This window comes from Ciconia boyciana, chromosome 1 (assembly GCF_034638445.1).
Source record: "Ciconia boyciana chromosome 1, ASM3463844v1, whole genome shotgun sequence".
Taxonomy (NCBI): Eukaryota; Metazoa; Chordata; class Aves; order Ciconiiformes; family Ciconiidae; genus Ciconia; species Ciconia boyciana.
The window spans coordinates 17818846-17845399 of NC_132934.1; the positions used below are offsets into that span (position 1 = coordinate 17818846).

At 43.4% G+C, this 26554-nt stretch overlaps 1 protein-coding gene across 1 annotated transcript in view; it reads right to left on the reverse strand.

Annotated features, from left to right (window-relative positions):
• The window catches only part of CELSR1 (cadherin EGF LAG seven-pass G-type receptor 1), a 174246-nt gene that overhangs the window by 89808 nt on the left and 57884 nt on the right, over nucleotides 1–26554 (reverse strand). Inside the window, 1 exon segment of the mRNA XM_072860119.1 lies at nucleotides 11818–12456. Coding sequence (XP_072716220.1) covers nucleotides 11818–12456 — 639 coding nt within the window.

A 26554-nucleotide genomic window follows, 5' to 3' on the forward strand; every position in this document is an offset into this window, starting at 1 on the left:
GCTAATTCCCCAAGGCTGTTGTCCCACAGGCCATTGTGGCCTCACACCGGGCTTTTCAAAATATATTAAACTATTTACGTGAATGAGGAAGCAAGCAAGGCGTGGTGGCTGTGCCAGGGGTGTGTGTGCAATAACATCTTTTATCAACAGGAACTCAGGGGTCGGAAAACCAGACGTGCTTTCAGGCACCGTCAGGCATCCCGCTCACTTTCAGCCTGGTTTCCCTAAGCTGCTTTCCACAGAGGAGGACACCAAAGGGCTGCAACTCCCCGTTCCCACATTTGTAGGGAAGGGGAAAGCTCTAGCACTTATTTTTGAGCAAGTTAACATCTTGAAGCAGTTACAAAGGGAACATACCTGCAAATAATTTACCTCAGAAAGAGAGGAAGAAAGAAAAGGGCTCAGGCATATGGGAAAAAGGAGAGCAGGGTCTCCCTTTCAATGGCAAACATCACTGTTTTCTTTAGAAGAGTCCAGCCCTTATTCCACTAAGATCCTGTTTAATTTTCTCCATGTAGCTGTTACAGACTTGATGTTTTGGCTCAGAACAAGAGACAAAGCACAGAAGAAACCATCTGCCCTGGTCCCCAGCAGCCCGCTGGGATTAACTGCACAAGCAGCTAGCTCCACGCACCTCCGTTAAAGGAAGAGTGGTGAGAGCCTGCATTTTGTGTTTTCCATAAATTAGAACTTTTCACAGGAAAATCTCTCTCTCACATCTTGTGCGTAATCCAACGCTATGGTAAAAATGATGGCATTTAGAAATAGGCAGACCTCAAACCAAATCGTGACCTTAACGTCCTAGGTGGTCCCAGAAGCTCTGGTGGAAAGAAGCATAATGGCCAATTAATGAGAATAATTGAAGAGTAGCCATAAAATATTAATAAAGCAACTGAAAAACATGCTTACAGTAAATCTACTATTGTAATTACACCTTAGGAGGCTAGGATTTCAGAGCTTTATATCTTCATTTCATATGAGAAGTATTAGGTTAAACGAAAGTTATACTTAAAAGTACTGTATAACTGTATTGTGGATCGTATGAGTTCAGAGGTTTTGCTTGACAGAGTAGAAAGAACTGGCAAAAACAAGTGATGCTCATCAAATTGCCATTGCTATACACTGAAGGCAAATTCTGAAAAAAAAAAAAAAAAAAAAAAAGCCCCTTTGCTTGTCAAATTAAAAGGATTAGGGTTAAAAAAATAATCCCATAATCTTATGCTTTGGTAGTCTCAAAAATATTTCCTACACAGGTCAGTAAACATAAACCAAAACCAAAAAGCAACTTAATCAGTGAAGCCGACTTTTTCTTAATGACTCTTGAAAAAACGATGGTAATGTCTCACACAACTCACACAGAAAATCTCAAAATCAGTGATTTTTAAATCTACAGAATAGGTAGAAATTAAAAAGCTTTTTCTTTTTAAATTTTTAAACAGACTCATCAAAAATGCATCCAGCCAGCTTCCACAACTTATACTTAACTCTTGTTACAACAGTTTAGTAGATTAAAATTCAACCTTTGTGTAAAATATGATTTCATTTTAAAGTCACTTTAAATGCTTACCGTCTTGTTAGAGTTAATACACTTTACTGCGTCATCTAGATTGTGTTTAATTATTAATATAAGACACTCATCTTCATAATAATGTTTCTTACAATATGCACATCAGCGTGCTGACCCCTTGACGCTGGGTGGCCCTATCTAATTAAAATGTTTTTTAATTATTATATTGGAAAACGCTATATAGTAGCCCTCATATGCTTAACTATGGAGAATTTGAGAGACAGCCTGAAGTAAAGTATCATCTTGATTTTTAGAATCTGAAAATTCAGGCCAACGACTGCTTGGGAAGCTGCGATTCAAGGGCACCGTACAGCGCAGGTCACAGAACAAAACCTGCCCCAGGAGGAGCAGGGGCTGGGATGCAGGCACTGAACCATGATGCTCTAAACAAAAGAGCACTTGCAACAACAATGAAGTTGTGGTTCCCACCATGCTCTGCACAACTGTATAGCAGAACTGTAATTATCTTGATGTTCAAGGCCAAGTGCCTCAGCCTGGTGCTCAACTGTCGAAACTTTCAATCATCGTAGCACAAAGAACAGACACACAAGAAACTACTTTATACTTTTTTCCTCCCTAACGGGACATCATCCTGATACCCTCATCTCTGCACCCAACTGTCCTTCCTGCCACTTTCCTGTTGTTAATCTACTGATAAAAATAAAAACGTTTAACTTGGGAATTATAAATATGTACAGAAGCCCAATACATTTTTCATAATTCAATCTTACTGAATTGTAAGGGGGCTTCCTAGTTTTGTTTCCCAGTTTCGTATTTACAGCCAGGAGAAAAGGAGCCCCGTTACCTTGTTCCTTGGAAGTTAAATTTCTTTTCTGTTCTAGAAGATCTAAAATATTTAATTCCAGCCTTCCTGGAATTTCTTTTTTTAGCCTTCACCTCTGATCTGCTGTGAAAATTGTGAGGGGCTTTCCAGAACATGAGGCATATTGAAAAAAATACTATCTCATTATGATTTTATCTTCCCCACAAATAACTTAAAGGCAAGTTGTTGGCTTTTTTCTCCTCCATTCTCTTCTCCTTTTTCCCTATCTGATGTATTTTCAGTAAGAAAAAAACAGCCAACACACCTAGCCATTGGCAAAAAACCCACTTAAAGGGTAGTATAATATATGGGCCATTTTGACACTTAGCAATTGTATGTTTTGGTGTATTAGAATGCAGTTATGTGGCTTACATGCAGTTTCAAATTTTATCCAGCTAACCTATCTGACATAAAGAAAACCCTGGGAGAAAAAACCCCAAGTCTTACATTACACAAGGCTCAACTTGGTAAATTAATAAAAACACAATTGTAAACTATGGTCACAGAGAAGTTGGTCGTTGTTTAATAAACGGCTATTTAAAATATTTTAATTAAAACAAACATCATTGTATGTAGTTTCTCTCAGATCAATGTTCTGCAATGCATATATATGTTCACAATTATGACAGTGTGTGGGAATTTAGCTACGCCAGTGAGGAGGGGTTTTACGTGTACCTACAAAATTATAATATTAAATAGCTCCACTTTGTTTAATTACACTCCACCTTCCACCTTCTTCTTTAGTTATACCAATGAAGATAAGCAAATGCATTATAACAAAGGTTTTCAAAAAGCCTGGGAGAATTGCAACTCCCATTTAGGTGTGGTAACAGAGATCCCATCAATATAATACCAGGAGTACAAGTCAACAGTCTAAATACTGCTGAAAATTGATGGAGCCAGATCATTCAGAAAGAAATATATGCACAACAGGTTAAAGACAATAAAAGAGATTTCACGTACGCTAGAACAAAGGGAATCCTGAATTTATACTGGTCTGTTGTTAACCAGAATGCCAACAGGAAACCCGAGGTGCTCAATACGTATCTCTCTCCCATTGAACACCACTAACCGATAAGCTCATACTCGTGGGACATTTTCTTGCCCAGAGGTGGGAAGGGGAGGTCAAATGCCAGAAGCAGGCAGGTACCCACGCCAGGTTAGCAGTCTGCCTTGCTTGTGTAAAGTCAGCTGCCTGACAGCAAACATGAGCTTAGCTTGGCATGGCTTCAGGGTCAAATGTGTTATTTTCACATCAGGGATTTAACGAGATTTGACTTTAACGAAAGAGACTGAAGCCAACGTTAGCCATGGCAGGGGGTAGGACTAGATGATCTTCAAAGGTCCCTTCCAACCCAAACCATCCTATGATTATACCTGGCCATTAGGGCTCGATATTAAACCCCTACGTCATAGAAGAGCTGGGGCAGCACTTGTTCAACAGCTGCAATGCCATCATGCCGCAGCGTGTGCTCGCAGTCCTCTCATGTCTGCAAGCTCCTCGACTCCTTAACGTACAGCCCGCAACTAAGAACCTACCTTCTCCCCATATTGTAACGTAATCTAACAGACATCAACGGCATCAAGTAGGTGTAAAAATGTAATCGTAAGCATGGAACCATCCTCAAACAGGTTATTGCCCAAGTTCTTTGGACACTGAATTTTAGCTATATGCTACTTGAAATTATCAACAACGGGAGAGAAAGCATAAAATCATCAGTGATAAACTATGCAGGTGATAAATAAGGGGAGTGGGTAAATGAAGAGAAGAACAGGCCAGCCACGCAGCCATCTCAAGGAAAAGCAAAAGAAGATAAGCTGTAATCAGTAAGGAGGATATCTTAGACCCTGAACTGTTTGGAAGAGCTGAATTCATAAGTGTATTGCAGATGGATTTCTAAGGCAGCTTCTGAAGCCAGGGCTAAGTGATTATGCCGGGGTGTGATCTGCTGCTTGCTTTTATAAAGCACTGTGGGAGCGCCTGGTAAGAACAGAAGTCTAGTCAAACAGTTCTAAAACTAATTAAAAAGAATAAACACAACATTAAGTCTATAGCTGGGTTTCCACATGACAGCAAAGGACTTTGATCAGTACAAGTATTTCCACAGGCAAGGAGGATAAGACACAAGGCTCCAGAAGAGGCATCCGAACCCCCGGCACTTGCAGCAGTTCAGCTGAATCAAAGATCATCCCATGTGCAGCATCTCAGGGCGGGGGGCAAGGGAGGGCTCAAACATGACTGGGAAAACTTTCAAACTTTAAACAGCAGCTAGTTTAGGCACATCAGGACGAGGGCAATGTGAAAAAACTCTTTGCTTGGGTTTAGGAAAAGGCATAGCAGATTGACGTGAAGGTTACAGGCCATTTACACCGTTTGAGAACTAAACTGTCGACAAATACACCACAGTAATCCAATCAGAAAAGGCTTTTTGCATCCTGACAAGTGAGCATAGGTTGAAGATTAGCTGAAGGACATATCCTCCAGGTAAAAATCCACCTATAGAAGTGGCAGACCTCTTCAGTGAGTCCTGTGAATCTGATATAAACTCCAGATTTCCAACATTCATCTCCTGTGATTTGGTGACATGGACAGAAATATAATCAACAGAAACATGACAATATTTAAAAGTTTAAAAGACTTCAGCTTTTGACTGTGTTATATAAAAATGTAACTTTACTCTGTTTTTATTGTTTCAGTTATCTTCTGGAGCAAGCAGTCATGCAGCTGTGCTATCTGGGCCATAGCCTCAGGTCCAACCCAGCATCACTTGGGTCCAGCCATAAGGCTGTGACATGCTGGCCCCATCCCTGCACACATTAACAGTGAGCCTTGCCTCAAAATCAAGCAAAGACCCATTTTAACACGCACAATAAATCTCTGAGTTAAACACAGCAGGTGAGTGGGCACACAGGCTTCTGCCGAGAGTCTGTGTCAGAAAGAAATGTCTGTCACGGGGATCTCCTCCTGGTTTCCAGGAATGGTGCAGAAGAGCTGCCTCAGCTGCTCTGGCCTTGCCACTGCCTGCTTTTATGTGACCTGGAAGAGATGCAGATGCTGTGCCTCCCTTTTGGGGAGGGGGACAACACCAAGCTCCAAGGGGTGTCTCAGAGGCTTCCTTTGCTGTTAGTAACTTTTGCAGAGCCCATAGCAATTCTTAGATGAAAAATGTTTTGTACAGGTACAGCTTGTAATGATCTGAAGTCATAGTTCTCTGACAATATATATAGACCCAAAAGCAAGAATTTTGCCAGGTGATACCTCTTAATCTGAATATCCAAAACTAATACTTATTTTCAGGAATTCATGAGACAAAATGGACATCGCGCTAGAAGGAGAGAAACGAAAGTAACTATCACAACGGACCGCTGTGCTCTTCAACTGCAGCATGCACTGCCCAAGAGCCAATGGAAGACTTACTATCCATGGCTAATTGCAAAGACTAGGTTCTATGGGTTCCTTATATGTTTAGATATCAAGTCACCTCATGAGATGAAATCTGGGGTTCATTGCTTTTTGGCATGGGTAAATGCAATGGTCATATGGGGAAACTTCAAAGCACTGAGAGTAAGATTTATGAGATGCTGTGTCTCACAGTACATAGCTGAATGGTGAAGATGATAAAAAGAGAAACTGATAGGCTTTTCCAGCTTTTGCACCAGTCATGCTCTGAAAAATGTTTGGAGGAGTTAAGCTCTGCTTCTGGACCATCCACTGCACTGCTTACGGGGTCCTCGCCAGCCACCCAAGCGCTGCGAGCCCCTGGGGGCTTGGCAGGGGCCACAGGCTGGGAGGAAACAGAGGTACCCATCTGTACCCAACGGCTGCCAACCACAGGGACACAGCTTGCCATGTCCACACCAACGGAGATGTCTGCTTATTCAATAAAGGCAGACGAGGGCTTTCCTCACTAAAATTTCATGCTGATGAGACAGAGAAAGTTGAAGATTGATGAAAAAGACTGTGCTGAGACATCTGTGCAGCGAACAAAACTAAGGAGTACTAATCGTGAGGAAGATCTTATAAGCAAATGATCATTTATCTCTCCGTCAGATGTGAAAAACTCATTGCAGCTGCAGAGAGTGATAGGTCCACAGCAATCAAAGAGAAATTGTGGTGCAGTTATAAAGACTTAGTTTCACTACAAACATCAAAACAACAGCATGGCATAGCACTGCTGAAAAAGAAGAAAAATTTCTACACCTGCAACTTTATACAGACCTTCACTGGGGTGCAACCACCCTACATAAGCTTTATCACGGCACTGCCATACAGAAACTGCAAGGAAAGGCAACCAGGTATTCTCCTCTGAGGGACCAAGAAACAACAAAAGTTATTAAAAGGCTGATAGTCAGCACTTGACTTTTCCTGCATCCAGAATCAGCAGAAAAACTTGATTAAAAACTCTTAAGGCTTTTGCAAATGGGAGAAGATACAGCCTTTAAATTCTGAAAATGGTGCAAATCACCCAGCGCCCTAATAGCTGTAATTAAACTCTTGAAAATGAATATACTATTTTTAACAGTATTAGACCTTGCCACAGTTTTTGTATGTTTATTATATAAATGCACCTGGAATCCAGCAGCATAACTTTGAAGACCTGGACTAAGGGACACTGTTAAGGCAGCAACAACACAAAACATTTTAGTGCCTTCACTGCATCACCTTAACATTTGAATGAGGTAACAGAGAGATGACCCATGAAGTTGTCCCATACTGTAGACAATATCCCTACATTTATGGGAGTGTTTGGGAATGACGGAATTTCTTATTTGGTGTTTTGTGGCAACAACAAACTTGGTTACAGCTGTTTGAAAGTGCTGGCAAAGCCCCACAGCCCTGTGAGGATAATCTTTGTTCAGCCTTGCTGTTGCAAAACCATGGCCTTTCATAAGCTAAACAAGGAGTTAAAGATGCAGTAAGGAACCTGAAGGAATGAAACAAAGGTTTGCTGCACAGGATTTTGGCTGTTACACACCTGTGATCCCACTGCTCCAGAGGAGCTGCAGAAGTGTAACCGAGAGTGGAATTTCAGACCCCCTCACCCAAGATAAAACACTCATTACGGCTACCCTGGCTGCCAGAGTTCTCTACTTGAAAGCTGAAATTCTCCCAAATAAATCTCTCTGGCCTGAAAAATGAGAATCTGGTATCAGACTGAGCTGGGAAATTACTATCTGAAGAATGGATATAAGTAAAGATAACACAGAAGCAAATCTTCACCTTTACTTTTACTGCTCTATGTTTGCAAGAGCCAAACGCTGAGAACTTACTAAACAATATGAATAGGGACTTCTGGCACAATGCTGTGAAAACAGGTATAATTACCTTCTCATGACACAAAGTCAGAATTCATGGTGGCCAAGTTAGATGTCATGATTCCTCATGTCAATATGGTATCACAAAAATAAATTAGGAGGAAAAATGTATAACACGTAAAAGATCTCTAATTGCTGTATTTGATTACTAGAAGATTTACAAGCACTTAAGATTTCTCCCCTCTCTGAAGTGAAATCCAAGGAGAGATCCAGAGGATACGGGAAATTCTCTGATGATCGTTTTCCCTAGAAATTACTCCTTGCTAGGGGTTAGGTAGCAAAGGAGGCAGAAAGAATGCCCTGTGCTAAGGAGAACTGTGGGAACATTAAATCTCTTCCTTATTTCAGGGGTTGTTTTTTTTCCCCCTTGAAGTGCTTTTGTCTGAAAATTACATTTTATTTTTTGGGAGCACGGCCGTAGAGGAGAGTGGTTGTGGCGGCTGCTGAGCAGAAGCACTGCAGGCATCAAACTGCGGCGAGAGCTGCGGGAGGACCCAGCGATGGCAGGAGGTACCGGCTGACAGCAGGGCAGGAATCATGGGAATTCACACCCAAAAAGGTGGCGACTTATGGCCGCAGGCATCAGGATGTGGCTGGAAGTACAGCTCATTCTGGAACCACTGTGGCAACCATGCCTCCAAAACCAGTGCAGATGACACTATGCATTTGCTCTTCATGGGTTTGCCCCTGGGGAGTACAGAGAATTCCACCTCTGTCCAAGCCTTCTCCTATAGTTCATCTTGGCTGCTTCTGCAGTGCTCAAAGATACGTGAAATAAAGCTGGAAAAATTACACAGGCTTTCCACAGTGTTCAAGTTCATTACATCTGTTTGCTTAACTTAAATTGCATCCTTTAACCCTTTAGCCATGCACATAGCTCCCTGCCATCAGTGACACGATTGTTAGTGCGTACATTGTTCACTTCTCTACACTAATTTGTATATAAAGAGAAGAAGTTAAAGGGGTCGCTATTCCGCAAAAAACATTATTAAAAATATATGTCCTTCTTCACTCATGTCCTTACATCACAGGAAGTGAAACTAATTCCAAATCACCCCAAACTAGCCAGTAATCAGGTTTCAGAAATATCTTGCAGAAGCTCAGTTTACCTTTGTGCCCGTAACAGAAGACTCCTGAAGACAGAGAAACTTTCATCATGTATATAAATGGCTAACAATTAGATCAAAACAAATGGAGGGCTTCAAAGTGGGGTGGAAAAACGGGGGGAAATTCCATCTGATTAAGGACATAGTTATCTTCTACAGGAAATAAATGCTATATTTTTAACAGGTGACCAGTCGGATAGATCCAGTACAGGGTTATGATTGTGTAGTGATTTCTCATCGAGTTGCAGCGTATCTCCCCAGAGAGATGACAGATCTTAGTATTTTCTTGTAATTATTTTCCTACATAGGCTCTTAATTGGGAAATGGAAACGTGAGAGCTCTCAGAGCAGGCTGCATTTCATTGACTATTACAATCCATATTTCATCTTTTACAATTAATTCAAAGATTCATAAGTACCTCATACTGGTATGTTACTACACTGAGTTAATACCATGGTAACATTTTGGTAATACCAGAATCCCTCAGCTTTCAGCCTTAGCAATTCTCTGCTCATTCCGATTTACGATTGCTGCATTCCGTGAGCCAGTACACACTGCTGCTATTGAAACCAACCTATGCTGTTTAAATATTAAATAGATATAAAATCTGGATCGTTGTAAACAATAAATACTTACATACAAGCGGAAAACACAGCATTAGGATCAACAGATATAAACTGAACTTGCAAATGGATATTAATGTATTTAAAGAAAGGACAAAAATCATAGGTAAAATACAAATTCTTAAGGGAGATTGGGACAAGATTCAGTAATGCATCTTCATAAAATATTTCTGGTAATAGATTACTTGTTGATAACATTTTCCACCTCGTTCTGTAAAGGGGATGAAAATCAACCAACTAATGACCACCATATGTGGGTAAGTGTGTCAGTTTGATGGAAAAAACATTCTCACGCAACATGGAGCCTAAAGGCACTAATGTAACAAACCAACCACAGAGTAGATACTAAATTTCTACTGCATTCATTCAGCAATAAAACAGAAATATTCAATAATATTTGTATCAATTTACAAGATAAGGGCTTCCAGAGCCCTCTTGATCATGGTTGGGTGTGTTTTCCCCTGGCCAACCTGACTGTGATCACGACCCGAACTGTCCTTCCAAAGAATGAAGTGTTTCACTGATGCGTAGTTAACTCTGAAACCTAAAGATAGCAAGGCTATAAGCAGTGCTCACTCCTTAACTTCTGATCACTTTAATATCCTGGCAGCAGGACAGTTAATTTTTAACTCAACAACTATGCACTGAAAATACAGTTACAGATCAAATCTTTCTTTGTGTATGAATAATATGGTGCCTCTCCTCTAAATATGTGCTGTGTCTGTTCTGACTACAGCATCAATTATTAAATATGTTCATCAATTATTAATGTAAGATTATTCTCTTTCATTTTTAAAGTATATTTAGCCTTTTTTTTTGAAGATTTCCAGCAAGAGACCCTCAAAATGTGATGTAGGAATGCATGTCATTCCAAAACCCAAGATATGGATGAATTAACTCTATTTATATGCATATCTGTTTAATGAAATTTGCTACTTCTAACCATTCCTTTTTACAGTATAATAGTACATAAACACATTAAATGAAATCAACTGGTCTTAAAATCTATTTTGTGATGCCCAATGCTGCACGTATTTTGCATTAGCTGTATGTAATGGATAATGGACTTTACAATGTTATTTCACTGTGGAAGTCATTCATGAGAAGCTTGGCAGGAAAATCACTGCTCCACAAAGACCAAATATCCCAACCACCTCACACCTCTATTCAGGGTTTCACCGGTCAGGCAAAAAGTTTGTCTGCATCTCCTTAGGAAGGTCCTGCCGCCCTAAGCCCCACTCGGATCTCGGGGAGCATCTCCTGTCCCCCTTGCTGGGAAAAGCCCAGCTCACTTGCTGCTGCCATGTCCCTGCTCACTGACTCCTGGCTCCTTCCACCGTCGCATTTTCAATTACAGCCCTGAGCCAAAAACCACAGAAAGTGAAGGAAAACCCTTCCACATAGAGGGCTGGATCCAGCCCAGTCGGCATACACATCATCTAGCTTTTTTTTACATGGAGACTTAAATAATTTATCTTTTCAATTTTTTCTGACTTCAGCAGTGAGAGGCAGCACTGGGAACAGCCCCCTCTGCTTCACCCCTTGTTTGTGGGGGTCACAGAAGACATTGCTGAGCCAGCAGCATAAATTACAGCCGGCAGCACGTCAGTGCAGAACGCTTAACTGGTGCGCAATTTCAAATACATAAATAATCCCACTGACTTTACTGAAGCACCAGAAAACATTCAGCTAATATTCTTCCATAACTTCCCAGGAGTATTTGAGAAGCAGCACTTTGATCTTTATTAGCTGTCAAGTCCATGATGAGGCAAAGCATGTTCCTCAGCAGGCCGCTGGAGACAGGCCTGGAAGCAGCTACGTCCTTCTGGAGTTTATCTGGACATACACAAACTGGAGCTGACTTTCAGTACTTCACATAAACGTGTATTATTGCAGTTTCTTGGGACCATGAACCATCCTCATGCTCTGTGCTTGTTGACAACCAAGTGTTGACGACCTCCTACCGAGGCTGCGCACCCCCGCTATACCCTGGTACAAGGGGACTGCTAAGGGGCCAGGAAGGCGTTAACGTGCAAAACCATGAACCAGGGGATGTGTCCCACCTTCTTCCTTCTAGATAAAATAAATATGCTTGCATAAAGTGTTTTGAGAAGAAATTCACACGATGCGAGTTGCTTCAGCAGCTGTTGGTCCCCTGCGTGGCCCGGAGCAATGCACGGTTCCTACCGCCATGTGTGCACTAAGATACAGGACTTACCTAAGTGATGTGTGACATTCACAGGCCTTCTCCTGACCAGAAGGCAGCGCCAGGAGTTTTTCTCCCTTTGACTAAGAATGTCAGCAATTTCAGCTTGACACAGAGCTGGCCTGGCTTATGGTCTAACATATAAATCATGGGTCAAAGATAAGATAAACACATACCAGTGTAGTCCTCGTAGCATTCACAAGTGTAGCCTCCTTCTCGGCTCCGGCACAGCCCGTTGCTCCCGCAGGGGTTGGAGTAGCAGAGGTCAATCTCCGTCTCACAGTAGTCGCCCGTGAAGCCCGGGGGGCATCGGCACCGCAGCCCATTGATGGGGTGGATGGGGCGGAACAGGACGGTGTTGGAGCTGATGAACGGTGCTGAGCTGTCAAACTTCAGGACAGAGACGCACTTCATGTAGTTCTCACAGGGCTCGCGCAAGCAGATGTTGTCATCGAAGGGCAGCACTCTCTGCGTGGAAATCATGGTCAGCAGGGTCCTGTTGAGGTAGATCTGCTCCTGCAGGTCCTCGGAGGGGAAGAACTTGTTTCGAATGCCACCGGGGAGCAAAGCCGAGAAGGTCACATTCAGAATATTGGAGCTGACGTCTGTGTCATTTTGGATGTTGAAAACGAAGATGCCATCCTTGGCGGTAGAGAGCACTGTCGCCACCCCCTCCACGAACAGGGACAGGAGGGGAGAAAGGAACCTCTCCTGGGACATGTTCTCCAGCCGCACCGTGATACTGTTGGTGAGCATGTCGTCTGTGATGATGGTGACGCGCAGGGTGCAGACTGCCGTGACACTGTGGACACCATCTGAAGGGAAGAGAGAAAGATAACAGCGACGTCAGAGCAGGCTTCAACCTACAGACAAGGAGGCTCCTGGAAATAAAACAGAGCTGCGAGGCATTTCAGGGCACTGGGATGGGAGAGGGAAATGTATCCACCTTCTGCAGGGATTACCAATGCCTTTACTCAGGAAAACAAAACAAAATCTCTTAAGGATTGCAACTCAAAGGACCAGAGACATCTTGAAGAGCCCAGAACATCTGAAGAACATCCCAGGCAAACAACTGGCCAGGGCTAGTGAGCAAAGGGACAGCCTGAGAGCCCCAGGATGGCCAAGGGGAAGCCAAGGGCAAGAGGCCTCTCATGATAGCGACCGAATGGGTTTTCATACAAGTCACTGCTAGTCTACAACTGGTGCTGGGAAGCTGTCGCTTTCACAGCACACCAAAATTACCTTCTCCAGGTGTGGTCTCAGGCTTAAGGAGCCAGAACTATGCACAGACAGAGAATTGTGACCAGAGCTTTAGATAAAAGTCACCTAAGGAAACAAGTCTTCACATCTGAACACCTGAATTTCTTCATTCCTCACACCTAACTTCTTCAAAATACTTTATGAAAATTAGAAAAAAATATTGAATAAAATACGTCTGTAGCGAAAAGCAGGCATTTAAAAACTCTTGCCCTTTTATCCTTCCTTTAAAGCATTTCTGATATTGCTGTGCATGTTCTGCAATAAAACCTGTAAATATATAAATATAGCACTAATACCGGACACCGGACTGAGAGATGCCACTGTAAAATCTCAGTACACCCTCAGGCTTACAGTAGTGCTGTGAATGTACAAACTCTAGAGCATTCTATCATTATGAAACATAATTGTGACACAGTGAGTGCTATAATTAATCCAAATTCAATGTGAGCATGGAATGGGAAGTTGTGTCATCACTGAAACTAAACCACTTAGTTTAATTCTGTCTCCTTGCTAGCATTAAGGACTCATTAAGAAAATACAGATCGCATTACAGAAAATATGGTTAGTGTTACAGCAGCATCTAGAAATCCCAGGAGAGATCAAGACTGGCTTCTGATAGGAAGTTCCTTCTCAAAGATCTCATAGTGTAAATAAACAACCAGAAATGGGAGTGAGTTCCTCTCATGAGAGAGATGAACTGGTTTGAGTGGCCAATATCAGGTCCACAGCGGGGTTAAGAACTGAATGCAGTTCCCCTAGGTCCCAGCTCAGTGACATAGTCTTGGCCCAAAGTATCCCAGAAATAATAGTTTCGCAAGTGACCTGCTATTACATTTATTTCAATTAAACCATAAGGTACATGCGGAAATGGATTTTGAATCACCTCAATGTAAAATTGCAGCAGAAACTGCCATTGAATCAATCTAAACCCAGTGTGAGATCTACATTCTAATAGCACTGATTGCTAAAGGTCATTTCCCCAAGGTTTACTATCTCAAAGTGGAAGTTTATGACCCATTACGGTCTCTTATAAAAGGCTTCTCTCAGAAAAATCAGAATGGCTCCTTTCCTATTCACTGTCACTGCTACACCTCAAGTGCTGTTTTGTTCTAAAAAGAAATGTATAGTTGAAAGATTTTTCCTCCAATAATAGAGTAGCTATATAGTAAATTACGGCAGCATAATTAACCAAATGGCTTTTGACTCCCTCCTCCTGATCAGGTTATCTGTAAAAGCTCAGCTGTTGACTTTTTTCCACACTGAAGCAGCTTTTAGGCAAATAGAAAAATCTTTTCTCCTGTGTGCTACTTTACTACTGCCTAGCTAAAACCAAACAGTCAGAAGAGGTCATCATTCGGGGTGACCTGTTTGATGTGCCCCTCACAGAAGCTCACGCGCCAGCTTTCACTTTCTCCCAAGTTTGCAGAAATCTTTATCTCCTCTTCCTCAGACTCATTCTAGAAATGTGTAATTTCAGCCTCTACCAAGACCCAAAGCAACCTTTAAAAATGATGGGTAGCCAAAATCCTCATTGCAACCTCCTCCTGCGCAGTCTGTGGATTTCTGGCCAACAGACAATACAGGATGCACTTATTTTCAGAAATGACACCCTCAGACTAGTTTACCCACTTCTGTCAACTGCACGGCTCATTCCCCTTTTCAGGCCAGAATCAGAACAAACTATTAACTTTTTTTTTTTCCTAAAGCAATTGACATTTGCCTGCCTGTCCCATAGGGTGCCTGAACTATTTTGCTATTTGTTGCACAATACGCTACAGAAATTCTCTCATACCAGAGAGAATGCTGGACAATGGTTCCTTTTCTTAAGAAAACACTATGATCTATAGCCCATGGTATGTATAGTAAGAAGACAAAATACGATCCACTGTCTGACAACGCAGCAGAGTCTACAAACTGTCATAATCAATATCAACTGTCACAATATGCAAGAGCTTCCCAGCATTCACAACAGCTATTCTGACACAGTTAATAAATCACTGGAAAAAGCCCGGTGTCAGATACCACACAGCCTCCTTGTTCTGCAGGCAGCACAAAAGAAAACCGGGCACAGACGTATAGCTGCAAAATGAAGTCGTGTTTTAAAAGCCAATTCGGCTTTGTGCAGCCCTGATGCAGAGCATTAAAATAGAAAAGAGTAAAAAGGAGCTGAGCATGTGTACTATAGGCAACAAAAGAGCGGCACGGCTATACAGCCTGCTGGACAAGCACCTCTTTCATATCGCCAGCAAGTCTGAGAGGAGCATCACGGGATCCGATCATCTATTCATTCAGAAATTCGTGGAAAGTTGAAACAATCTGGGGTTTTATGGGACCAAATTAGTATCCTACTTTCAACAGACAACATTCGCTTTGAGGGCTGAACAAGTGCAATAAAGAAAGTGGAAATTTTGTCCTCGTCTTTATTGGGAATTGAATTAAGCCCTAAATACATGGTACTGTATGCATTTTGAGATTCACAGGCAAAATACTCCATGGAAGTTTCAAATGTTTACTGCCAGAAATGTGAGAAAAGTAACATTAGGAAGTACTATTTTATGGAGCAGTAATACTTTATGTCCTTTCACTGTCTGACATGCCTACCATATGCAGTTATCTGATATACACGCACAACCAATCTGTTATTCTGCTAAAAAGGCTCTAACAACCTGATTTTTCAAAGGTCTTATGACACAGCTACATAAAGTCCCTATCATGTTTTGGCAGATGCAAGATGGCTTCAGTCAGGGGTGTGAAACACCCTTCAAGTGATGCTACACAGGAGGAACTCTGGCTACACTTTACTCTTTGGAGCAGACCTCTGCACAGATGAATACATACACATATGCAAGGCTTAGCTGTCAGCGGTTCTCACAGCCATCATCTGCTTGGCTTCAGCAAACCGGCTGCATGCAGGAGTCTTCCTGAAGGAGCTCTAAAAACATGAGATGTGCTGGCAGATGGGACGCATGGGCATCCTGCTAAGAGCAGCTTCAGCAGACAGCCTGGATCTTAGCAGCCCAAGCCCCTGCCACCCGGGTAGCCTGAGAAAAGGGAAATGCAGGACGGACCAAGGAGGGAGATAGGATTCGATCTGTCCTTTTGCGGGGATGGCTCCAAAAACCCTTGTACCAATGGCTTTTGTCGCCCTGTCCTCGAGTTTCTCTTCCATAAAGTGGGCATAATGGCACTTACATGTACATTGTGGAGTACTGGGTGCAGATGCTGAAATGCTGAGATACTGGGATAATGAAGGCAACGTAAATATCCTAAACAAACCATAAAAGGTTCTTTCAAAAGCTGTTGCAGCCCAGTTCATCAAAAACAAGGTGGAAAGTTTAAAATAAAAGACTCAGCGTCTCACATGTCAGTGAATGGACAAAGAGGATTCTGGACGGCCGGGTGGCTGCACAGGAGAAGAGGTGCTCATTAGAAATGCAGTCCCTGCACACTGGATTTATATCCTGTCAATATTATTTTATGTATGCTTTCTACAAAAGAAATCTCCAGAAGATGGAAATCAAAGCAGACTGTTGTCTTTTCTGTCATTGTCATTGCTGAATAGGTTCCTTAAAAACAGAACTACCCATCTTCATCCTCCATCAAACTAATGAAAAGATTTAATAGCAATCACATACCCTGACGCATTACAAAAAAAAAAGAAGACATTAAGGCTGACAAAAGCTTGAACATGTCTAAAATACACTAATAACTAAGAATTGATTAAATAGTCATCATTGTTTCATGATTACCCTTACTTTACAACAAACCCAATCAAATTCGAGACTTTAATCTCAGCTTTCTATCTTCTGGCAGTCCATAAACCAAAGAATTTCATTATCTAGAAATGTAAACACAGCAAAGTTTAACTGAAATGCACATTTGGCAATGGCAGTACCTGGCCAGAAAGGATCTTTCTGTTTATTTTTTAAGTTGGCAGAAATAAAATAATTAACACTTTTTTGGTTTATTATATACGAAGGTCTTAGGGCTGCATATCAAAGCTGAATATTTTATATAAATACTTTAGCATAAGAGCTTTCTTTCATAGATAGCCCAACCCACATATATTCTAATTCTGCTTTATAATGCACCTGGAAGTAACAGATGTCAGAGTTTATGACAGCCATGCAAACTCCTTGGCTAGCAAAACGTAGAATAAGGACGCTCCATAGGTTCAAATAACCTCTTGCTCTTCCCAGCTCATAAGAAGCAGGCATGCGCATGGGTAGCAAACACTGCTTGGTAACATGCCTTTGAACGATCAAACCTCCATCCCCCATTGCTTTCAGCTGTGTCTTTACATATGGGAGTTAATACACACCTAGCCCAGTACCAAGCCTTGATTTAATGATGACGATGCCATACTTTCAGCGTCCTCTCCACTGCTTGGGCGGCAGTAGCATGTAAGTAGCACCAGCTTGTAGCAATGGAGACCGCAGGCAGTTCTTGGCTCCCTGAGCAGAGCTGGAACCCAAACCATGCTTCCCGCTGAGCAAAGAGCAGTAAAAAATCAGCAGATGCCCATAAAAGTGAGATGCATAGCCCTGCACTAAGCTTCAGTTTGCCTCAGTCTGCAAGTCTTGCAGGGCTGAGTCCCTTCCTTGCATTGTGCTTCCACCACCATGGAAACACATTTAAAATGCATAAAATATCAGTGTATTAATATTGTCCCTTCCAAACCACTGCTGGAGGCACTACAAAGCTTCACTTCTATGAGTAGAAATGAGAAGTCTATGAGTACCCAGAAGAAAACTCTTTCAAATATTTTCTACATTATGGAAAAGTTCAGGGGCTTATAGCACAGAGAAAATATCCTGAAAGAAAGTAAACTGCACAGAAAATGGCGGGTGGGAACCTAAGTAAGATGCTTTGCCAAAACACCAGAAAACATTACCAGAAAGGAAAATGAAAATAGGCATAATTGTGAATTTACAGAGACGCTACCCCAGGGTCTTCCCATTTAGTGAGCAGCCTCTCTGGAGAAGTGTTTCAGGACAGAAACTGTGTACGTGGCCCCCGTTGGAGTGCCTTCAGGGCACACCGGCAAAGGACGTGGGGGCTGGCGTCGGCCTTAGATCTCTGAAAGGCCAGAGCGATGGGCAGCGGCAAATGTCCGCTGTGCATCCCTAAGTAGTTCCTGTTTTTTGATAGGAACAGATGAAAGTACAAATTTCTCTTTTGCTAGAGAAAAGTGATAATAAATGGTGCAATAACAGAAAAGTAATGTCCTTGAGATATACACCTCCTTTTGGAAAAACATAAACATATTTTGTATAATGTCCTATCATTAGACAGGCACTAATGAATTCCGTCCAAACCTCCCTTTTGCTGGGATCGGAAAAGCCGCTGATGAGCAATTCCTTCTATATCAAGTCAGATGAAATGACACAGAAATGATTCCCCTTGGCCACATGAAGCTTATGTCATTGCTTTTGTCCCTTCGTTTCAGACTGCCAGTCTCAGCTTTGCGCATTTAGGGGCACTGACTGCCAACACAAGTTGTGGGCTTTGGAAAGGATATATAAAAATAATTATCTATTACTCACACAGTGCCAAAGGTTCAGGCTGGAATCACCGCTCTGAAAAACGTCGAAGCCCAGGTCTGCTCCAAACCCCATGACGTCAACAGGAAGATTCCCATTGACTTCAGTGGGCTTCGCTCCCGGCCAAAATTGGGCCTAGAGCCTAACTCCCTGAGTCCTTGCCAGTGCACTCGTGCACAGCTTCATTACCGACCCGGCAGCCCCAAACAAGAGCAACAGTCTGCCCAGGAAAAGGCTCAGGGCTGAAAATCAAGATGGCAAGAGCAGAAAGCAAAAGACAAGGGATGAGCAGGGCAAGCATGCAGACAGTAGAAGCATGCAATATGGACTGCACAGCACGAGTTGTGAAGGTTGTAAGGGTTTTCCTAAAATCAGGTGTCTGAATCCGTACCTCGACATCTCTAAATTTCCAGAAAGGATGAGCAGCTGCAGCCCCCTTTCTGCAAATGCTCAGTTGTGAAAACACTGGCCAATGTTGCCCGGCATCCTTTGAAAAAAAGAGGGTTCAGAAGGGCCACAGGAAGGGGAAAGAGAATGATGTGTTACATGGAGTTATGGGGCAATTTTAGATCACAGGGCAAGGTAAAACAGAAGGCAGCTGAGCCGCATGGGATATGCAAGCACACCGGGAATGGGGGCTCAGTCCTGACCAAGCTACATGGGAGGGGAGTGTCCTGGGCAAAACGTGTCTTTGGGGGGAAAAGAAGGTATTTGGGATTGACTAGTCAAAGGCTGGAAGATTGCCAGATGACAGGCAATGGCCCACGCTGGCACAGAGTGAGTGCCTATGTAGGACTGCACCGGTGACCAGCTCTCCCTAAACAGCGTTAACCACGCTGCCTCCAGCACCGTTCTGCTGCCGCTGCGGCAGCTCAGACCACCCGAGGGGTCTGTCCTGGCCCACCCAGGACATGGGTGCATACCTGGGTTGTGGCTATGCCAGCTTGTGCCCTGCCGCTGCACCGCCCCACGACAGCGTCAGCCACACCCGCGCTGGTGGAATGATGTCGGGGTCAGTGCAAGCAAAGGATCCCAACAAGTCTGTCCAGGCGAAGCCAACCTCTAATGCTCACAGGCTGCAGACACTCTTAGAAACACTTCAAGTCAAACTTTCAAGCACTTCTCTTTGCAAGACGAGTCATCTCTTCACCCTGACAGAGATGGGTATCTGGGACACCTGGGGAAGGCAGGCAGTGGGACTTGGGGCTTGCGACTCATGGCAGCTCTCACTCCGCGGTCCCCTTGGCAGCAGCCATAGCAGTACCAGCTAAATCAGACAGCTAAAAAAACCCGAAGCTGTGGGAGGAGAAGCTGTGCATAAAGCAATTATGAATTCCCGACGTGTATAAGAGAAAAAAACAGACTAATTTTGGCATCATTATCTTTAATGTAGCCTGTGCTGTTCAGGATTATTTACTTTGCACACAATACTGAAAAGAAAAGAAAACATATTTTGGTTTGCAGCTTGAACAGGGGATTAAGAACAAATTGATGCCAACTGGATTGCTCAACATTGTACAAGACTGCCATTAGCTTTTCTGAAACCAGCACCTGCAAGCTGAGAATTCTGAAATGTTAATTGAGTTGGTAACACCAGTCTGGGGGAATATTTCTGGAGGGTGGGAAGTAAGGCAAGTTGGATCTGCTGGCAGGAATAAGCACTCTTGAATCCTGACTGCAGCAAGGCTGAAAAGACACCTAACTTCGCCCAGCACCCTCCTGCAGCATCACCTCTTGCTCTTCAGGTACTGGGGCACACGGGGTGCAACTGCTGCGGGGGCTGAGATGCAGGCAGGGGAAGCTGGCAGGGACACAGGAGCAGCAAGTTGGGCAGGGGGAAACAAGTCCCTGTCCTGAGCAGAAAGCACAAGGACGAATGTTACCTAGAGGGAAGTACGATACGTGGGAAGATAGCGTAAGCCCACTAATATCCAGCTCCTTCCAGACAGTTTTACTGATGAGGAGATTTCCCTGCTAGCTAAAATGCAAACTGATTTTCCTTCCCGGGCTCTGCACATCCTCGTGTACCTCAGCTGGTTTTCCTTGTTAGCAAGGACTGGCAAGGCTCTTCTGCCCAGCCACACTCGGCAGCGGGGCTGAGCCTGCCCCAGCATCGTGGCTCGGGCCAGATCCCTGCCTGCCGTCACCGGCAGCGCTCCCCTGCCCGGCTCCCGGCCGCACAGGCCCTTGGAGGGGATGCACAGCCCAGGAGCCCACCCTGCTGCTGCTCCACAGCCAGGATGCGAGCTGTGACACTGCTTTTAAACTCCAGCTGAAGAGGCGGGTTTCCGCTGCATGCTAATGTCCATGGAGACCGCCTGTCTTATGGCACTCATCAGACCTGTCCAGCTGAAAAACTCCACTCCAGATTGCTACACCAGATAGATTCACAGACTGACTTGCTGGGGGCTCTGCCACCTCCCATAAAGCTTGGTCTTGTTTCATACATAATCAAAACTATTGCCTAATTACTGTGATAAGTTTTAAGCCTCTCTGAACTTTAAAGGGAGAGGGTTTTAGTATAATTTACATTTTCATTCTAATTAAATGCATAGCTAAACGTCCATAGCTAAAAGACAAGCGTCGGTTTCCCAGCACTTGCGTGCAGCCACATCTCGCAGTGCACCGCAGCGGTGGCCGCCGTGGCTTGGACAGGGCGCTGCCGGGCAGGGGGAGATGCCGGCAAGCATCGGGGTGCACGAAGCCCAGGCACAGGGAGCCCAGTCACCCACTCACCCCACAGCCAAAGGGCTATTCATGGGCATCTCCACCTTCCCAGCTGTAACCAGTTGTATACAGGACTCGAAACAGGTTTCTTAAAAGATCCATGAAAGCACCAGACAAACTAAACGGCAGTCACGGGACGCTCCAGCGTTAATGTCCATTCAGGGATGGTCTGCAAGTAAATGATGTATTTTGTACAGAGTAAGAGAACAGCAGCGGGTTTACCCCGAGACATGCTTTTACGTAGCTAACTTCACTTCAAAGGAGAGAGCCCCGGCTCGGGGTGCCCGGCCGTGCTGCCAGGGGAGCAACCCATGGGTCCCCACAAAAGCCTCCATTCTGCTTGTAGCTACACATCCCCTGCAAACATTTGTACTCACTCGGTCTGATTAAAGCAAGAACTTCCCCAGGCAAACCAGGGCTCCGCTCAAATCTCTCTCTGCAGTTTCAAAGCAGGAGTGGATGAGAACTATTTTGGGGATGGCAAGGGGGGTGGGAAGTGTTGGGGTGGGGGCCTGGGAGTTTCAAAACCGGAAGCAGTGATAAGGAGATAGCTTCTCTGCCTCAGTGTTTGCACCCGTACTGCTTATTAGTAACCTCAGAAGGATTCTTTCAAAACAGTTGTCAGCAAAACAAAATCCATCAATCATGTTTATTTTTCTAAGCGTCTCCATATTCCCATGTTCCTTTTGCCTGGAGATACGCTCTGCTCCTTGCTGAGACCCACAGTGAAATCATGGGGACACTTCCTGCTGGATGGAGTTCAGGTTTGCTATCTTGACTGGAAAACAAAGGAGGGAACAATAAAAAAAGACGATGGTCACGTTTTTCTGATGTCATTTCTGTTTACAGCCAAGCTTTCAAAACGGCTACATATCAGCTGAAAGAGTTATTGATACACTGGGCAATGCAGAAACTTGCCCAGCTCCCTGAAACAGAAAAACCACCAGAAAAATTCAGCTGCAGTAGCTCAACAGGTTGCTGACTGTGCTTGTGCTCTGCTGAAGCATAGCTTGGGAAACTAAGAGGGTTCTTAGGCATACATGTATTTTTTTCAGTTTTCTGTAGTTTCAGTCATCATAAGACTATTTGCATATTAATACAAGGAAAAAACAGAGGGCTATCCATCCGGGGGAGGACAAGCAGTAATGGCTACATGTCAGCTTCCACATGCACCGGGCACAGGAAAGGTTGGTTCAGCTACTCCTTCTGCCCCAGGAGTTCTGAACACACTCGAACACAAGGGACGCACACAAGCAGGGTAACGCTCTCATGCTGTTTCAGTTCACGTCGAATTTGTTGATGGGAGCAATGACTGGGGCATGGATACCCCACCTGCAACATGCATGTCCTAAAGGAAAGGTTTCAGAGCCTTTATAACTCTCTTTTCTCTCTTTCTCTCTCAAGTTCAATTAATGTTTAAGAGTTTTTAACAAGTAGATCAAAATCAAGAGAAGTGATGGGGAGCATCAAGGTCCACTTGCTGGGATCCAACACAAAATACACCCATCTCCCACAGTCTGAAGAATTTAGACTTTCAATTAGCTTGTCTTGATTAGAAATTCCCAGAATGAAAATATTTTATTCAACAAAATATCACATTTTTCCCCATTTTTTTGTTTCAAAGGGAATAGGTTTTCTGTTTTCTTACTAGATTTTCAACTGACCAGTTTTGCTGATCTTTTCTGTTAACTGAGGTTAACTCTGCTGAGTTAAGCAGAATAAGAAGCAAATAAGCAAATAAGAAACTTGAGGAAATAAAACTTAAGCAAAGAAGAAACTGAAATAAAAAATATTTGCTTACATCATGTGATTAAAATAAAGAAATAAGAACAGAAAGATAAAATAAACAGGCAAAAGCACCCTTACCAAACTTCTGTAGTTTTGGGAAAGACTCACCAGGCACTGGCAATATTTATAGAAAAAATTCTATGTACTTTGTCCAGATTCTCCGTTGATAGGCAACCCACACAGTCTTTTGAAAACGCAATGTAAAAACAAAAAAGAACTTTGCTTAGCTAACCATCTACGTGTCACTTGCCACTGGCAATGAGATCATTGTATTTTTGGCCACATGGTCAACTGAGATTATTCTTGGATCCCTGCCGTTAAAACTAGTATGCTGGACATGAATCAAAAAGGACAAAGCACTTGTTTCCTGTTTCTATAGTCCTGAACCTGCAGTGGGTATTTTTCTCTCCAAAACTTTCCCAAAGAGAAAAGCAGCCCCACAGACAAAATCAGAAGAATGCAAGAGCTTGACTCCTATTGCCGTACGTCATCTTGGGAAGCTGATGCAAAGAAAGGGCAGGTCAAGTTATGACAGATTAAAGTGGGTAACATCAATGATTTGGAGCCACTGGTGAAATGCAGAAACTACACTGATCTTCAGAAACGATACCGTAATCTCAAATGCCTATCTAATGATTTCTATTCAGCTGAGCTGTAGAAATGGATTCAGAACTACATGATTCACTTATTTAAGAATCAGATAAAATTTTCTGCCAGACACTTTGTAAGACACAGATCTTGAGTGAAACAGGTATTTTGCATTCTAGAACTAATATAAGGCTACCCAACAATTTCCATAAGCAAAATATTATCTTTAAAGGAATTTACTACACTGGATAACAGAGGAAAACACTGGTGCTCTCAATACATCCTTGATCTTGCCCTGATCTTGCCCCATCCTACCACAGCATTAGCAGGGCATCGCCAAGAGCGTACCAGGCTTGACTCTGCCCAGCAGTCTCATGCTTCTGGCCAAGGGCAGGGTGACAAAGTCTTTCTCTTCTGGGTGATGGTTCTTTCCTTCCTACTCTGCCAAGGCTGCAGATGATCCAGACAAGCACTCACTGCGGGCAAGTGCCAGCACCCAGCAGTGCCCGGCACCGAGCCATCACCTCGCCAGGGCAGGATGATTCCTCATGTCACCTGCATCATGCACAGCACAAAGTTTTACTTGTGCAGTGACAATGTATTCATTTCCAGACATCCCATTGAAACTATTGCTCCTACCAGATTGCTGGATATCCTGACATCCAGCAGCAAAGTCCTCTTTTTCAACCCAGGCAAAATTTCCAAGTGGAAAAGAGGACATATCCAGTGAAAGCTGGACATACAGTGACCTTAATGGTACCATGGAAGAAGCACTTTTTGACTCCCATGGAATAAACTACCCATGGAAAAAAGCTTCACTGTACACTGAGTTTTCTTAAGGCTGTTTGTATTTTCTACAAAGTCTAATGAATATATATCTTTCCTTCGTTATAGCAGCAGTAGATTGCTATTAATATCTTTAAAGGCATTGTTTTTCATTGTTTTAGTTGTATTTTATGAGAAAATACAAAATATTGAGCCTATGCAAAATACCCTCAAAAACTGTCACTGTTAATGTTGAAACTTAAAATGTAAATCATGCAGGGAAAACATGAAAATCCTCATTCTAGGAATCCTTACCCATATAGCCCCACTCATATCATCAGAGCCTGAGCATTATGGGACTGTTGGATGCGAAGCCTTCAGCCCAAGCTCTCAGACTGTACTTTGGTATGACTCCAAGAGAGTGCAACTTCCCGAGAAACCACTGAGTCAGAAGGGTGAGATTTCACCAAGCATTAGTAGAGGTCCTATCACCTTTCCATAAAACATACCAAACCCCTGTGTCAGCCATTTGTATGCATGCAATATGGGATAAATATTATCCTTGAGTGAGTGTAAATACTAATTTTATTCTTAAAAAATCCTCCTTTTAAAAATTTTGTACTACACACTGTGAAAAGCAGCTGTCTGTAAATCAGGATTTTCTCTGCAAAGAGCTTATCTGAATTCCTGCAGGATGCTTCATACTGTGGAGTCATGTCCCAAGAGCTTGGATAATTGGTGAAGTTGAATTAGTAGAAAGGATTTGCTGTTTCAGTGCCCATAGCACACTTTTTCACCACTTGAGCTCCTGGGCCATCTATACGGACAGGACATCAGCTCTGCAGAGCATGCCCTTGAGTGCAGCCACTCCCCTCTCCACCGATAAAATCAGGCTTACCTCATGGCATCAATCCAGTGATAATAGTTCTTGGAAGAAAAGTGTATTTTAGGTATTTTCTAAAATCTCCTCAGTTTTCAGAAACCTCTTTAGCCCTGTTTAGATTTAGGCTGATATTATTGTACTTGACTAGTGCTGAGCATCTTCATGAGGGAGCTTTCTATAAAGGCTGACAGGGCACCCAGTTATAGCACCCACAGTCACTGCACTGGGTCAATAACCCCTGCAAGCATCCCATCGGCCCATGAGGAGATCTGCTCCTTCTCTCTGCAGGGCATACCAGAAACTCCTCTTTGCCTCCCAGCCTGCAAGAAAGCCGCTGATGTCTGAGGTGGCCAAATCCTACCCATGGTGGTCCACAGCTGCAGAACCTCATAGCGCTGGCTGCTCGAAGCATTAATTTCCTTGAATGTCTCACAGGTGGGAAAGGGAAGCAGAGATTCAGGATTTGCATGGAAAGAAGTATTTCTCTCTGGACATGACAGCTGGTGATGGGGAGAAAGGCAAAGCAGCTGCAACCCGGATCAGGAGAGGTTTATAGGGCTGCTGGGGTGCCTGAGCAGCACAGGCAGCAGCAGCAGCACAGTATGGGGCAACCTTAGTGGAAAGGACAGAAAAATTCCCGTAAATGTGTGGCGGGAAGGGAGAGGGCTTTGGCACGCTCCAGGTCAGAGGCAGCACAGGCAGGAGGGCTGGGGGCAGCGCAGCGGCCAGCGGTGATACCTGGCTGTCACCCAACCCGGCTCCACAATTCGTCACGCAGACGTCATCCCTCGTGTCAAATAAACACAGAGCAAGATGCACACAAAGGTATCATGACAGCTGGCTGCAACATCTGCAGAAAGCGCCTAGTGGAGAAAAAACATTTCTACCAGAAATCTCCCAATATTGTGCCACTGAGACCAATATAAATGAACAGAAACATATCCATTCCAGTGAGACTTTCATTGGGAATGACTTAGATAATCTATTTCTACCACCCCATATATATTTTTTTAATATCCATATTAACTCAAAATCCTGTACTGGTAAGGATGACTGTATAGAGTCCCTGCTCTTGACCTCCAGCTCAGGCTGTCCCCATTACAGCTGACTCCCGTGACTGCTGACAAGAGGTGGAGGCAGCTCTTCCTCCAATACCCCCACAAGAGCAGAGAATTACCCCAGAGAAGCTGGCTTTTACTCCTCTTTTTATCTTCCTTCTTCCTTCCAAGCCAAAACAAACTTTAATTTCATTAAGGTAAAATTGAAAAGGGCTTCCCCAGTTGCCAAATATATCTTCAGTTTCATTAAAAAAAACCCTAATTAAGGATGGATGTATAATTAAAAGTAAAAAAAAGCAGT